The sequence below is a fragment of the Rhincodon typus genome, chromosome 45 (genome assembly GCF_021869965.1).
Source record: "Rhincodon typus isolate 14 chromosome 45, sRhiTyp1.1, whole genome shotgun sequence".
Taxonomy (NCBI): Eukaryota; Metazoa; Chordata; class Chondrichthyes; order Orectolobiformes; family Rhincodontidae; genus Rhincodon; species Rhincodon typus.
Genome location: NC_063376.1, coordinates 577,052 through 592,042, shown reverse-complemented (window position 1 = coordinate 592,042; position 14,991 = coordinate 577,052). Strand labels below are relative to the sequence as shown.

At 46.4% G+C, this 14,991-nt stretch overlaps 1 protein-coding gene and 1 non-coding gene across 2 annotated transcripts; one reads left to right on the top strand and one right to left on the bottom strand.

Moving 5' to 3' along the window:
- Nucleotides 1–3,221: 3,221 nt before the first annotated feature.
- On the bottom strand, nt 3,222–10,380 carry LOC109925430 (stress-associated endoplasmic reticulum protein 2). Its single transcript, XM_020525373.2, has 3 exons — nt 10,177–10,380; nt 8,606–8,681; nt 3,222–5,905 (listed from the first exon to the last, which is right to left on the bottom strand). The coding sequence occupies exons 1-3, from the start codon at nt 10,258–10,260 to the stop codon at nt 5,865–5,867; spliced, it is 201 nt and encodes a 66-aa protein (XP_020380962.1). The 5' UTR covers nt 10,261–10,380; the 3' UTR covers nt 3,222–5,864.
- A 2,785-nt stretch (nt 10,381–13,165) lies between these two features.
- Nucleotides 13,166–13,239, top strand: trnai-aau. The gene has a single exon. It is a non-coding gene; the product is annotated as a tRNA-Ile (tRNA).
- Nucleotides 13,240–14,991: the final 1,752 nt, after the last annotated feature.

The window sequence follows — 14,991 nt, the reverse complement described above, 5'->3', positions numbered from 1 at the left end:
GGTCCTCCCACCGCCAGGGGTAGCTCTGAGGTCCTCCCACCGCCAGGGGTAACCACTGCGGTCCTCCCTCCGCCAGGGGTAGCTCTGAGGTCCTCCACCACCGGGGAAACGGGGTCCTGCCACAGCAGCGCTCCCTTCAGGTCGTGATTGGTATTGACTCATAAAGTCTGTTTTAATATCTCACCTCCTGCATTCTCATAGAATCCCCATGGAGGCCACTGGGCCCATCGAGTCTGCACTGACTCTCTGAAGAGCATCCCACCCAAACCCACTCCCTACCTTATCCTAGTCCTGTAACCCTGCATTTCCCATGGCTAACCCACCCAGCCTGCATTCCTGGACACTATGGGACAATTTAGCATGGCCAATGCACCCTAACCTGCTCATCTTTGGACAGTGAGAGGAAACCCACGCAGACACAGAGAGAATGTGCAAACACCACACAGACAGTCACACAAGGCTAGCATCGAACCCAGGTCCCTGGTGCTGTGAGGTAGTAGTGCTAACCACTGAGCTACCCCACTCTGCTTGTAACCTTTCAAGTAAAAAGAAATGCAAAATCTGCAACAAAAGCGTTGGGGCGAAGTTAGCATATTGACAGTAACTATCTGTGAACAATTAAAATACTAAGGTTATTCAAATTTGAGAGTATCAGAGGCAGGAAAGTGGAGTTGAGGATTAAAGTCTACTTCCTGCTTGCACATCTTATGGTCTATATAAGGCAGATAACATTTAATGTGAAGTGACACTTCTTGTAGAGAAGAAAATGGAGAAAATATAAACTAAACTCCAGAGGGAATGAGGGGACAGAGCGTCTTTGTGCGTAAATGCTTGAAGGTGGCAGAACCGGTTGAGAGAGCAGTTAATGAACCATACAGTATTCTAGGGTTTATTGATAGGGGCTTAGAGTGCCAGAGGAGGAAGGTTCTGCCGAATTTTTCCCACACACAAGGTAGATCTCAGCTGGAGTACCGTGTCGAGGGCTGGGTGCCGCACTTTATAAAGGATGTGAAAGAATTGGAGAAAATGTATGAGTGTAGGAGGTTGGAGTATATGCCAAGTGCCCATCCGTTAACTCCATCTACACTTCTTACTGCCTCAGAAAGGCAGCCAGCATAATCAAAGACCCCTCCCACCCCAGTTATAATTGTTTCCAACCTCTTCCGTCAGGCGGAAGATACAAAAGCTTAAACACATGGACCCAAAGATTCGAGAACAGATTCTTCCCCACTGTAGAGACAGTAAGGACTGCAAATGCTGGAAACCAGAGTCAATTAATGTGGAGCTGGATAGGCACAACAGGGTCGGACAGCATCCGAGGAGCAGGGAAGTCAATGATTCGGGCTGAAACCCTTTGTCCAGACTGGGGAGGGGTTTGGGACTGAGGGTCTTCTGAATGGACCTCCCAAATTTTAAATTTAACGTTCACGTTGCTCTTTGTGCATCTGCTCTGCTGCCATAATATTGTATTCCTTGCTCTGTTCCATCACTTTATATATGATCTGCTTGTACCACATGCAGAACAAAACTTTTCACTGTACCTAAGTACATGTGACAGTAATATGTCAAATTAAAAGATTTATCCCAGTGGTTTCAAGGATGAGGAATTTTAATCATGAACATAGATTGGAGAAGTTGGAGCAGTTTGTCTTGGAGATGGCAGAAATGGAATTTGATGGAATGATTCAAAATTACGAGGGGTCTGGACAGAGTAGACAGGGAAGAAAATGCCCCCACCCTCAAAAGTTTATTTAGAAGGTGTGGTTAGTAAGTTTGCAGGTGACACCAAAATTGATATTATAATGAACAGTTAAGAAGATTATCTAGGATTACAAAGAGATCTTGACCAATTGGATCAATGACTGATGAGTAGCAGATGGAGTTTAATTTGGATAAATGCAAGATATTTTGGTAAAACATGCAAGGGTAGGACTTGTACAATTAATGGTAGGGCCCTGGGTAGAGGTTTTGAACAGAAAGACCTAGGGGTTCAGGTACATAATTGTTTCAAAGTTGCATCACAAGTAGGCAGGGTGCTTGAGAAGGCATTTAGCATGTTTTCCTTCATTGTTCAGGTCATTTGAGTAAAGCAGTTGGGTGTCATGTTGAGGTTGTACAGGATGTTGGTGAGGCCTCTTCTGGAGCACTGTGTCTGGTTCTGATCACCCTGCTATAGGAAGGATATTATTAAATTGGAGAGGGGTCAGAACAGATTTACTAGGATGTTGCCGGGACTGGAGAGTTTGAGTAATGGAAATTGGCTGGACCATAGGAGGCTGCAAGGTCACCTTGCAGAGGTTTGTAAGATCATGAGGACCATGGATAGGGTGAATGGCCAAGGTCTTTTCCCAAGGGTGGAGGAGTCCAAAACCAGACGGCATAGGTTTAAGGTGGAGGGGAAAGATTTAAAAGGGACCTGAGGAGCAACTTTTTCCACACAGAGGGTGGTTTGTATGTGGTATGAACTACCAGAGGAAGTGGTAGATGCAGGTACAATTACAATATTAAAAAGACATTTGGATAGGAAAGGTTTAGAGGGATATGGGCCAAACATAGGCAAGTAAGACTAGTTTAGTCTGGGAAACTTGGTCAGCATGGATGGGTTGGGTTGAAGGGTCTGTTTCCATGCTGTTTAGATCTGTGACCTCTCACTCTCAAAGTAATTAACAAAAATAAAAGTGATGCAAGAAAAAAAATTTTCATGCACTGAGTGGTTAGAGTCTGGGGAGACAGTTTCAATTGAGGCAATGAAAAAGGGAATCAGATGGATATTTGAAAAGGAACAATTTGCAGGGTTATGGGATAAAAGCCTGGAAAACAGCAGTGAGCTGCCAGGCAGAACAGAACAAATAGTCTCCTCCTGCACAGTAACAATTCTCAAAGATTCTGTGACCAACGCTCGTATTCTTGTATCAACCTTTGAAATATTATCACCTTCTTATTGGCCATTAATTCTTTAGACTTTTCAAAGAGCCAGTGGGTCAAATAGCTGGGGCTGCAGAAACAGGAGTGCAGTGCCATTAGGCCCAAGTAACATGTCTCAGTGGAGTGGCTTGTATGTATCTATGTAAACACATCAGTGTAACCACACACTCCAGGGGGCTGCTGCGCCACAGTGTCAGCCCATCTTCCAGATTGCCATCAGCAGAACCCCGGAGCACTAAATTGACAAACTGATCTGAGCAGGAGAGCTCCCGAATCAGAAAACTTGGGACAGCTTGTAAGGAGAGATACACTTTTATTGCTGTTAAAAGACAGGAGTTTGAAAAACAATGAGCCAAAATTCAATTTCTCAGGGTACAAAAGCTCAAATTCACTAACTTAAAACGAAAACCAAATTAGTCACCAACCTGTAACCAGGGTAGGATTGTAGTTTTTTTTTTAAAAGATGGGTAGTTATTCCTAGTGTGTATCAGTGAGACAATGGTCTCTGTGCGATGGGCAGCTTTACACCTGCATTTACGTTAACCGAATGTTGAGTGTACCACAACTTCCATTGCTTGCTGTGCGTCAGTGACAGCCCCAAGAGGATTCGACGACATTTTTCCTCCCAAGTTTCACCATGTGGGGAGGAGAGGGGAGAGTGGAGGTCCCACCTTCTCCCTTGTGCCTTGCAGCATGCTCAGAGCCAGTCTCAGGCCTTCCTAAAACCTCCCACACAAAGAGAAAGGAAAGGGAGCTTTGATGGTCTCCTGACCAGTAACAGCAGGAAGGTGTGAGTATATCCCAGCCCCACAGTAACACAGAAAGGCTGAGAGCATACGGAGATTTCTAAACACCACCCTTGTCAGCTGCTCGACAAGGGGCTAAGTCAGACACAGCAAGGTGTGGCTTTGCTCCGAGACACAGCTGAAGCAGTGACCCAGGCATCAGTGGATCCACAGATGGTACTGTTCACAATTCCCCAATCTGGGGAATTTCCAGAAAGGCCTGAAGTCCTTTGGTGGTACATGAAAAACACAACAAGATGAAAAAGCCCAGACACTATGACTGCAAAGGCTTTGGTTTGAGTCAGAGCTGGTTCCTGAGTCAGGGACAGACAAGTTGCCATGGCCCCTGCCCAGGAATGACATTGACAGTCCCCCTGAGCAGCAGCAAACAGCTCTGTTTTGATGGGCTACGGCAGTGAGTCACACTCACTGGTCTCTCTCAGTGGCAGCAGGAACTTGCAGCTCAATAGTCCAGGCCAAAACAATTGTGTTGGATGTCCCCTCATTCTCCAATAGGGATGGGGTGGGGATATGGAATGATAGCTGCCTGGTCAGAATCAAACAGATATGAGGGGGGGAAGAAGTGCGGAAATTGAACCCAACAGAGAGTGTGGTATGGCGTACTGGTATATTAGAGGTGTTAGCATGTATTGTGGCACAGAACCAGGTTACAGCAGAGTTATATTCTGCAATCAGTTTTGAAACATCCTACACCAGACAGCCAGAAATGAAAAGATTTACACTCATTTCAGAGCATTTTAACCAATTAAATCACTGGTTCAACAGTTCATAGTAACTACTGACAGACAGAGTTAGATACAGAGTAAAGCTTTCTCTATGCTGTTCCCCGCCCCCCCCATCAAACACTCCCAGGACAGGGACAGCACCAGGTTAAGTGGAGGAAAGCTCCCTCTACAGCATCCTTAACAAGGACACAAAGTATTACTTCCAGACCAGTGGGTGTTTATTGCTGTCCTGAGTCAGCCTTTTGGGGGTAACATACCCAGTGTCCTGATCAGTCAGTCTGACCAAGTCCACTGGTCACTGCAGAGTGGAATGAGCTCATTCCAACCAGGAGATCAGATTGAAGACTCCAATTAGGCCCCTGGAATGTGTAGAGTCACTTGGAGGTGGGGTTTAAATCTGGTTGGATAGCTCGCATCAGATTCAAGGTCAATGCAATGGAAAGGACAGGGCTGGGTAAGGGACAAAAAAAACAAAAAAAAACAGACCTACATTTAGGGGCATCTCAAAGCTGCTTAACTGGAGAGTAAAATGGTGCATTTATAAAGAATTAGCACACATTATCCTCTGGAACGGGTCCAGATTTGCTCCACAAAAGAGGAAGCGCAGTGACTGCCCTGCTTGGCAGGCCAGGGTGACAGCACTAGCCTCTGATCTACAGGGGTCTCCTATTTACATTATGACAGTGTGCTGTCATATCCTGTGGCTTGTTCCCCTGTGATCCGCAAGGACACCGCAAGTGTTACCAGTAGAACAGAACAGAGTGTAAACCACCTGATCGTACCTGGAAGGTAGAGACAGGTCTCATTGCTTCAACGTTGGTCCAGCATATCTCATCAAAAGGACGTTAAAAAAGTGTAAAAGAGATTGATTGACTAAAGATCAGAGGAGTGCACAGGTTGGGGGAGGGTTTGCAGTCCACGGCCAGAGTCCAAAGACAAACCAGGACTGCTGAGACCAAAGGACAAAGTTCCAACACTATCTGCAATTTCTAAAGCTCCTTTGAGCAGATATGCAGAGGCGATGCTAGTGAGGGAGGCCAAGCAGTTCTCTAAATGGGCAGCTGGTCCGTGGAAGCAGACCTCGAACAGCTGGAATGTGTACTGCTGCATACCTGGAACACTGTTCAGATTTGCCAGTGAGGCACTCAGAGGAATTCATGTTGCTTTGATTCTCTATAATTTATAGAATATATTTTACACTTTATATAATGCCGTCTACAGTGTGCACCCGCATTGGTTATTGCTGTGAAATACTGATTTAAGGGTGCAGGCTTTTCGGTATCGGCAACTTGTAAGACGAAAGAGTTTTCACAGTGCAGTCCAAGAGAGGGTCAGGAGTTGGTCAGAGTCCAAGAAACAAAATAACCGTGGCCGAGGAGAGAACCGTTAGCGCTGACTGGACTGTCCTTCAAGCTCCCATCCTGATGCTCTGAATAATCTGGAAAATGGCTGGAAAAAGAGAGGGGGGAGGTGGGGGAGGAAAACAGACGCACGTTAGGAAGATAGAAAACTAATCAGCATCAGCTCTGAACCAGCAATGGCCCAAAATGCACACTTTTCAGACAGATCAGTCAATGCACTGATGGAGGACAGTCAAAGAACCAGTATGGAGTGGCTTAGCCCTCTTTGGGCTCTATCCTATTGGCTCAGGGGCCTAGGCTGTCATAAGCCCCTGACAGATCAGGTACCGACCTTCCTTCATCACCAGCTACTGTACTTGTGTGGCTAATGTGAGGAAATGTGAGCCTGCCTCTGTTTAGGATGGAGGGTATTGAGTTCATTGTGCTCCATGGTATTTAGCAAGTTAAGGGGCCATTTTCTCACATGTTTAATGGGAATTGTGGGCAGTTCATCTTTCAGCCTGCTTCACCACCCAATCTCACCCAGATAGGGAGCTCCAAAAACTCAGGCCTTTAAACAGATTATTCCTCCTCTTAGGTGGCTCAGTGGTTAGCACTGCTGCCTCACAGCGGCAGGGACCCAGGTTCAATTCCACCCTCTGGTGACTGTCTGTGGGGGTTTCCTCCCACAGTCCAAAGATGTGCAGGCTAGCTGGACTGGCCATGGGAAATTGCCCCCATAGTATCCAGGGAGGCGCAGGCTAGGCAGGATAGCCATTGGAAATGCAGGGTTACAGGGATGGGGGAAGAGAGACTGGGTGGGATGCTCTTTGGAGGGTCAGTGTGGACTCATTGGGCCAACTGGCCTGTTTCCACACTGTGGAGATTCTATGATCTTGGTCAAAATGGCCAATTATTTATCCCAAGACTGTCCCTGTGGTTGGGACCCTGCAGCCTCTCAGCATCTGCCCTTCCAAGTCCTTAGAGAACATTACTTGGCCACTCTAAACTCCAGAGAAAGTAAACCTATGCTACTCAAGCTCCACACATCTCAGCCCAAGGTGTATGAACTTCTAAGATTATATGAAGAGAATTCAGAATAGATTTACCAGGAATGGAGGGTTTGAATTTTAGGGGTTAGATAGGCCAGGAGGTTTTTCCCTGGAGCGTAGGAGGGCTAGGGGTGCCCTTATAGAGGTTTATAAAATCTCACAGGGTATAGAAAAGGTGAATAGCAAAGGGTCTTTTCCCTAGGGCAGGGGAGTTCAATACTAGGGGCATTTTTTAGGCTGAGAAGAAAAAGATTTAAGACATGAAGGGCAACTTTTTTTTTTTTTTTTTTTTGCACAGAGTGGCTCGTGTGTGGAATGAACATCTAGAGGAAGTGGTGGATGCTGGTACAGTTACAACATTTAAAAGACATTTGGACAAGTACAGGAATAGGTAAGGTTTGGAGGGATATGGGCCAAATGCAGGCAGGTGGGGCCAGTTTCATTTGGAACATGGCCAGCTTGGACCGATGGGTCTGTTTTTGTACTGTATGGCTCTATTCGTATGCCCTTCTCTACAGAGACAGGGAACAAAACTGTGTGGCACTCCAAGTATGGTCTCACTAATGCCCTTTAAAATTGCTCCAGGACTCCCTTGCTTGAGCACCCCAAACACCTTTGTAATACAGACAGATTCATACACGAGTATAGAACAGAAGCTGACCATTCAGCCCATCATGTTAGCACCAGCCAATAAAGATGTGACCATACTAATCCCATTTTCCAGCAATAAGATCAATCCACTATTTGCTTCAGAAGCTTCTTGCTGAAACATTCCTGCAGTTCAGGTTTGAGAACGAGGGGTCATGGCCTGTTAAATTACAGCCAGGTGTTCCAGCAGTGACATTAAGTGCCGTTTCTTCACTGTAGGTTATTCAAAGTTTGGAACCCTTCCACAGTGATTGAGGCGACATCACTGATTGATTTAAAATCAGAGATTGATGGAATCTTGTTATCCAAAGGGATTCAGGATAAAGGAAAGTGGATATGGGGAGGAGTATGTGTACGTGGAATTAGATCACACATCATGATGTGATTAAATGACACAACAGGCACAAAGTCTAATGGTTTCTTCCTGGTCCCAGTGATCACTAATAAATTCAAAACACCTCACTAAAACTCCAACACTCAGGGTTGATGACTGACACCTGGGTTTCATCTCCAGGTCATTGGTGAGATATTGGCCAACAACACTAATTTCAATGGTGCCAAATTTTTCCAACAGCACCTTCCAAACCCACGACCACTTCCATTTAGAAGGACAAGGGCAGCAGATACATGGTAACACCACCCCCCACCCCTGCAAGTTCTCTGAGACACGCACCATCCTGACTTAGGAATGTATCTGCATTCCTTCAGTGTCACTGGGTCAAAATCCAGGAATTCCCTCTGAGGCATTGTGGGTCAACCCACAGCACATGGACTGCAGCAGTTCAAGAAGGCAGCTCACCCCTATCTTCTCAAGGGGCAACTAGGGCCAGGTAATAAATGCTAGCCAGCAATAACAGTGACATCCTACAAATTAATTTTAAATATAGTTACTGTGATGGGCATTAAATTGTCAGTGTTATCTGATGGCATGTTTAAAACAGAATTGGAAAAGTAACATAAGGGAATCAGTTTACAAAACAACAGATGTAGTAGGGAAGTGGCATTTAAGAAAATGTACCAACACAGACAGGAAGGGCTGAATGACCACCTTCTGCTATAACTTTAACAAATGCTGACAGACACGAAATAGGTGCAAAATGAAGACTCACCTGATCCACACACCACAAATACAAACAACGCCAGCAACCAGGGGGCTACTGGAGCCCTCTCCTCCTGAAGGGGCCTCTGGAAAGCAAGAGAGAGAATGAATAGGGTCTGTACTGCACACTTGACCAAGGCCCATCACGACACACACAGGGACACAGCACAGCAGTCACTCAAATCTCAGAAACCAATGCCATCCCACATCGTCCAGTGCACCAGCAGCAAATGTAAACTGCTGCAAGGGAACTTGTTGCCATCAAGAACAAAACTGATGGGGAAGGGAATAGGGAAGGAGATGGTGAGGGCAGTACTTGTGAAGTAGTTCTCCAGTGCAATCCTGAACCAGGATGTGCAAAGACCCAGCCTTGTTGGACCTCCAACTTGGTGTGTCCTGACAGGTCCCTGACACACAAACAGGGACTTGTAAAAGTGCCACCGTTTTCGGGACAAGAAGATCCCACATGCCATTACTTCACAACGACCAGGACAAGCAACTTTCAGTGACGTTACAGGATGGGAAATGGGCAGAGGCAGAACACCTCAGCTTTTCCAGGCTGAGTGAAAACCAGGAAAGGGGCAGGAACTGCTTTGTTACCAAACCAAAACAAAAATAGTAGGGACTTTTAAATCAGTGCATTGAGTATAGGAGTTGGGATGTCGTGTTGTGGCTGTACAGGACATTGGTTAGACCACTTTTGGGATAATGCGTTCAATTTTGGTCTCCCTACCATAGGAAGGATATTGTTAAACTTGAAAGGGTTCAGAATAAATTTACAAGGATCTTGCTGGGGTTGGAGGGTTTGAGCCATACAGAGAGAATAAATAGGTTGGGTCTATTTTCCTTGGAACATCAGAGGCTGAGGGGTGACCTTATAGAGGTTTATAAAATCATGAGGGGCATGGATAGGGTGAGTAGACAAGGTCTTTTCCCCCCAGGGTAGGGGAGTCCAAAACTAGAGGGGGCATAGGTTTAAGGTGAGGGAGAAGGATTTAAAAGGGGCAACTTTTTCACGCAGAGGGTGGTGCGTGTATGGAATGAGCTGCCAGAGGAAGTGGTGGAGGCTGGTACAATTACAACATTTAAAAGGCATCTGGATGGGGACATGAATAGGAAGGGTTTAGAGGGAAATGGGCCAAATGCTGGCAAATGGGACTAGATTTATTTAGAATATCTGGTTAGCATGGAGGAGTTGGGCCGAAGGGTCTGTTTCCATGCTGTACATTTCAATGACTCTAAGTAAATAACTCTAGATGCTGGTAGTACTGTAGGAGTGCAGCACTGTCGGTGGTCGGTTGCTGAGGTGGCAGTAGGACAAAACCCCACCCCCTCCGTTGGAACCCGCCTCCAGCAAATCTCTATTGGCGTAAATCAGGGAGACAGAGCTGACTGACGCGCGCCCCTGCTAATGGGACGCCGGTCGCCTCACGTCGATTGGACAGCGCCGCTGTCAATCAGCGTGCAGACATCATCACGTGTCCATGTCAGCAGCAGCCACGTAAACAACCGTCAGTCCGCTCGAGGTAGCGGCGGGGACAGCGAGAGGGGAGCTTCAGCTCTCCGTTACCCGGTACTCACGGTGCTCCGAGCTACGTTGCCCCGCTGGGTGATGTTTTTACTGTGCTTCTCGTTGGCCATGCGGATCCGTTGTTTAGCCACCATCTTCGCCTCGGGCTTTTCTCCTGACTGCTACCGAACGACGACCTGAAGTAGAGAGCGGGAGGCGGGTACCGGAACCGGAAATATCACCATGTACTCCGCCCACTTTGGAACTTTGCGATCCGATTGAATAGACACCTGCCCTTCAAACATAATCCCAGCCTTTTCGAACGGGTACCATTCGGATTGGTGAATATCCTGTCCATCAAATCTAGCGCCGGCCCTCCGCTGTAGAGAAGGTTTTGATTGGACAGGTGTCCTGCCATGATTTGTACGTCCCTCCTTCCCGTGTGGCTATCCCGATTGGTGAACATCCTATCCATCAAAGCTAGTGCCCGCCTTTCATTAAATGAAAGGCTGTCATTGGGCAGGCCCCCGGCCATGGATTGTACGTCCTGCCCTTCCCGCGGGGGGCCATCCTGATTGGCAGAGAACCTGTTTATCAAATATTCGTTCCACCCCGGCCGTTGCGATTGGTCGTTTGTCCGTTCGTCAGAGCCAGAGCCCGCCTTTGACCGCAAAGCACAGGCTCTCATTGGTCCTTGTACTTCCCCTGAAGCCGCGCTGGCATGGCCCGGAGTCCGAGGAGGCCATTCAGCCCGAGCCCATCATTCTTGTGCAAACCAATTGACCTGTTCTTAGATGTTATGACACGCTTTTGGAGCAAGTGGGACTGGAATCTTGTCCAGAGAGAGGGATATTACCACCACGATGGGTTAGTAGCCCATTGCCTTAACTTGACAGGCAACTGGGCCCCTGAATGACAAAGCACTAATGCAACAGGCAGTGCTGGGATCTGAAAAATAACTCCATAGCATCGACCCGCATGGTTCACATCTGATCCAACATAAACCCTAACTTCTCTTTCATGTCAGCTTCTCATAGCCTTGAATTCCCTGGTAGCTCAAAAAAATCTACCTGCTTCCACCTTAAATACTAGCCTCCACAACTCTGGAGTAGGGAAACCTGGACATTAACTACCCTCTGGTATAAAGCGGGGTTACGGGGAGAGGATGGAGTACTGGGTCTGGATGGGATGCCCTTTGGAGTGTCAGTGATGGGCCAAATAGCCTCCATTTGGACTGTAGGGATTCTATTCTAGAATAAATCCCTTCCCTTCTCAGTTCTCCAACTCTCCTGTATCTATGTTCCCTCGTTTAAGCTCCCCCCACCATATTGCAGACACCTTCTCAGCATATTCTCTGTCAAGCCCCCCAGAATCATGTATGATTCCATAAGCTCACCACTGATCCTAAACTCGAATGGATAAAAACTATCCTGTTAACTGTTCTTGATAAGTCAACCCCTTCATCGCAATCTCTTTTGAACAGCCCCTAGTACATTCTTTCTTAAATACAGGGACCAAAACTCTGCACAGTCCTCCAGGTATGGTCTCAGCAACCCCCTGCACTGTTGTAACAAAGACGTCCCTCTTATTAAACTCTAAACCCCTTGCAGTAAAGACCATTTGCCTTCTGAATTATTTGCTTTACCTAAATGCTAACTTATTGTGTTTCATGCTCAAGAACACCCAGATCCCTCTACGCTGCAGCTTTTTAGTGTCTGTTTCCACTGAAATAATAGTCTGCCTTTTGATTTTCCTTACCAAAGTGCATAACCTCACACTTTCCTATATTAAACTCCATCTGCCAAGTTTTTGCCTACTCGCTGAACCCATCTATATTCCCTCGTAGATTCCTATGTCCTCATGACAACGTGCCCTCCCACCCATTTTTATATCATCAGCAAATTTGGATACATAACATTCTAACTCTCCTCCAAGTCATAGAGTTGTATAGCACAGAAACAGACCCTTTGGTCCAACTCATCCATGCCGACCAGACATCCCAAATTAATCTAGTCCCATTTGCCAGCAAGGCCCATATCCCTCTAAAGCCTTCATATTCATATACCCATCCAGATGCCTTTTAAATGTTGTAATTGTACCAGCCTCCACCACTTCCTCTGGCAGCTCATTCCATACATGCACCATCCTCTGTGTGAAAAAGTTCCCTTTTAAAATCTTTCCCCTCTCTCCTTAAACCTATGCCCTCTGGTTTTGGACTCCCCTACCCTGGTGAAAAGACCTTGGCTATTCACCCTATCCATGCCCCTCATGATTTTATAAACCTCCATAACAACTATATATTTCTGTCTTAAATATACTCAATGACCCGGCCTCCACAGCCTTCTGTGGCAGTGAATTCCATAGATTCACCACTCTCTGGCTGAAGAAGTTTCTCCTTATCTCCATTCTAAAAGGTCTTCCCTTTACTCTAAGGCTGTGCCCTTGGCTCCTCGTCTCTCCTACCAATGGAAGCATCTTCCCAACATCCACTCTGTCCATGCCATTCAGTATTCTGTAAGTTTCAAAGTTGCATTTGCCTTCCTAACTACTGACTCAACCTACAAGTTTACCTTGAGAGAAACCTAGACTAGAACTCCCAAGTCTCTTTGCACTTCAGACTTCTGAATTTTCTCCCCATTTAGAAAATAGTCCATGCTTTTATTCTTCTTACCAAAGTGCATGACCTCACACTTTCCCACGTTGTACTCCATCTGCCACTTCTTTACCCACTCTCCTAACCTGTCCAAATCCTTCTGCAGCCTCACCACCTCCTCAATACTACCTGTTCCTCTACTTATCTTTGTATCGTCTGCAAACTTAGCCGCAATGCCCTCAGTTCCTTCATCTAGATCATTAATGTATAAAGTGAAAAGTTGTGGTCCCAGCACTGACCCTTGCAGAACACCACTTGCCACCGGCTGCCATCCTGAGAAAGACCCCTTTATCCCCACTCTCTGCTTTCTGCCAGACAGCCAATCTTCCATCGATGCTAGCACCTTGCCTTTAACACAGTGGGCCCTTATCTTACTCAGCAGCCTCCTGTCTGGCACCTTGTCAAAGGGTTGGTTTGCTCAGCTGGTAAGAGTGTAGTGTTAATAACGCCAAGGTCATGGGTTTAATCCCCATACTAACCAAGTCTGTAGGGTTCTAGCCATGATTTTTGAGGGGTGGCATTGTGGCACAGTGGCATGTGGTTAGCACTGCTGCCTCACGACGCCAGGGACCCGGGTTCAATCCCACCTTTGGGCGATTATCTGTGTGGAGTTTGCACATTCTCCCCGTGTCTGCGTGGGTTTCCTCTGGGTGCTCCGGTTTCCTCTCACAGTCCAAAGATGTGCAGGTTAGGTGGATTGGCCATGCTAAATTGTCCTGTAGTGCCCAGGGATGTGCAGGTTAGGGTGGATTGGCCATGCTAAATTGTCCTGTAGTGTCCAGGGATGTGCAGGTTAGGGTGGATTGGCCATGCTAAATTGTCCCATAGTGCCCAGGGATGTGCAGGTTAGGGTGGATTGGCCGTGCTAAATTGTCCCATAGTGCCCAGGGATGTGCAGGTTAGGGTGGGTTAGCCGTGCTAAATTGTCCCATAATGCCCAGGGATGTGTAGATTAGGTGGGTTATAGGGGGGATGGGTCTGGGTGGGATGCTCTGAGGGGCAGTGTGGACTTGTTGGGCCAAAAGGCCTGTTTCCACACTGTAGGGATTCTATGATAACATAACCCCTCAGCCTCCGATGCTCCAGGGAAAATAGCCCCAGCCTATTCAGCCTCTCCTTGTACTTCAACCCTGACAACATCCTTGTAAATCTTTTCTGAACCCTTTCAAGCTTAATGACATCCTTCCTATAGCAGAGGGAGCAAAATTGAATGTAGCGACTGAACCAATATCTTGCAATTAATAGATTGTAAATAATAGAGACCCTAGGACTGATAGTTGTGTCCCTCCAGTAATTTGAAAAAAGACCCATCATCCAGAAATTGTGTCCTCTGTGCGTTGACCGATCCTCGATTGATGCTAATACGTTAACCTCAACACCATGATCTCTTGTCTGGTACAATAGCCTTATATGGCATGTGTCAACTGCCGTGTATCTACTGGTGCAAAAACAAAGTTGCTGGAAAAGCTCAGCAGGTCTGGCAGCATCTGTGAAGGAGAAAACAGAGTTAACGTTTCGGGTCCGGTGACCCTTCCTCAGAACTCTGTGTCTACTGGTTCCTGTTTATCAACTCTTTGAGCTATACCGTCAATGAACTCCAGCAGATTTATAAAATATGATTTCCATTCACAAGACCATGCACATTCCAATTGCGTTAAACTTTTGTAAATGACGTGCTATTTGTTCCTCAATAATGGACTTTAACACTTTAGTAACCCAGAAGTTAAGCTAAATGTCCCTATAGATTTCTGTGTCCCACATTAGCTCTTTTCCAATCTGCTGGAACAGATCCTCAAATCCAGTGATTTCTGGAATATTGTCACCAATGACTCCACTTCCTTTAAAACCTTTGATACAGGTCATCAGATCCTGGCGAATTGTACGTCTTTGATGCCATCAATTTGTCAAATAATTTATCCCTTGTGAAAAAGATTGCGACAAGACCTTTCCAACCATTAGCTCCTTGCTTATCTGATATCTTTCGGATGATTATAATGTACCCCACTGTGAAGACCGATGCAAAATATTGGTTTAAATCATCTGACATTTCCATGCGTTACTTGGCATTATCTCAGTGAGAGGCAGCACCTTCAGGAACTGTATCCCAGTGAGAGTCAGCAACTTCAGGGACTGTATCCCAGTGAGAGTCAGCATCTTCAGGAACTGTATCCCAGCGAGAGTCAGCCCCTTCAGGAACTGTATCCCAGTGAGAGTCAGCACCTTCAGGAACTGT

Coding starts and splice junctions, on each gene's coding strand:
- LOC109925430 (XM_020525373.2), bottom strand. CDS start 10,260: ATGGTGGCTAAACAACGGATCCGCATGGCCAACGAGAAGCACAGTAAA. Junction 8,682..10,176: donor GCAACGTAGCTCGGAGCACC/GTGAGTACCGGG, acceptor CTTGCTTTCCAG/AGGCCCCTTCAGGAGGAGAG. Junction 5,906..8,605: donor ATTTGTGGTGTGTGGATCAG/GTGAGTCTTCAT, acceptor CTCTTTTTCCAG/CCATTTTCCAGATTATTCAG.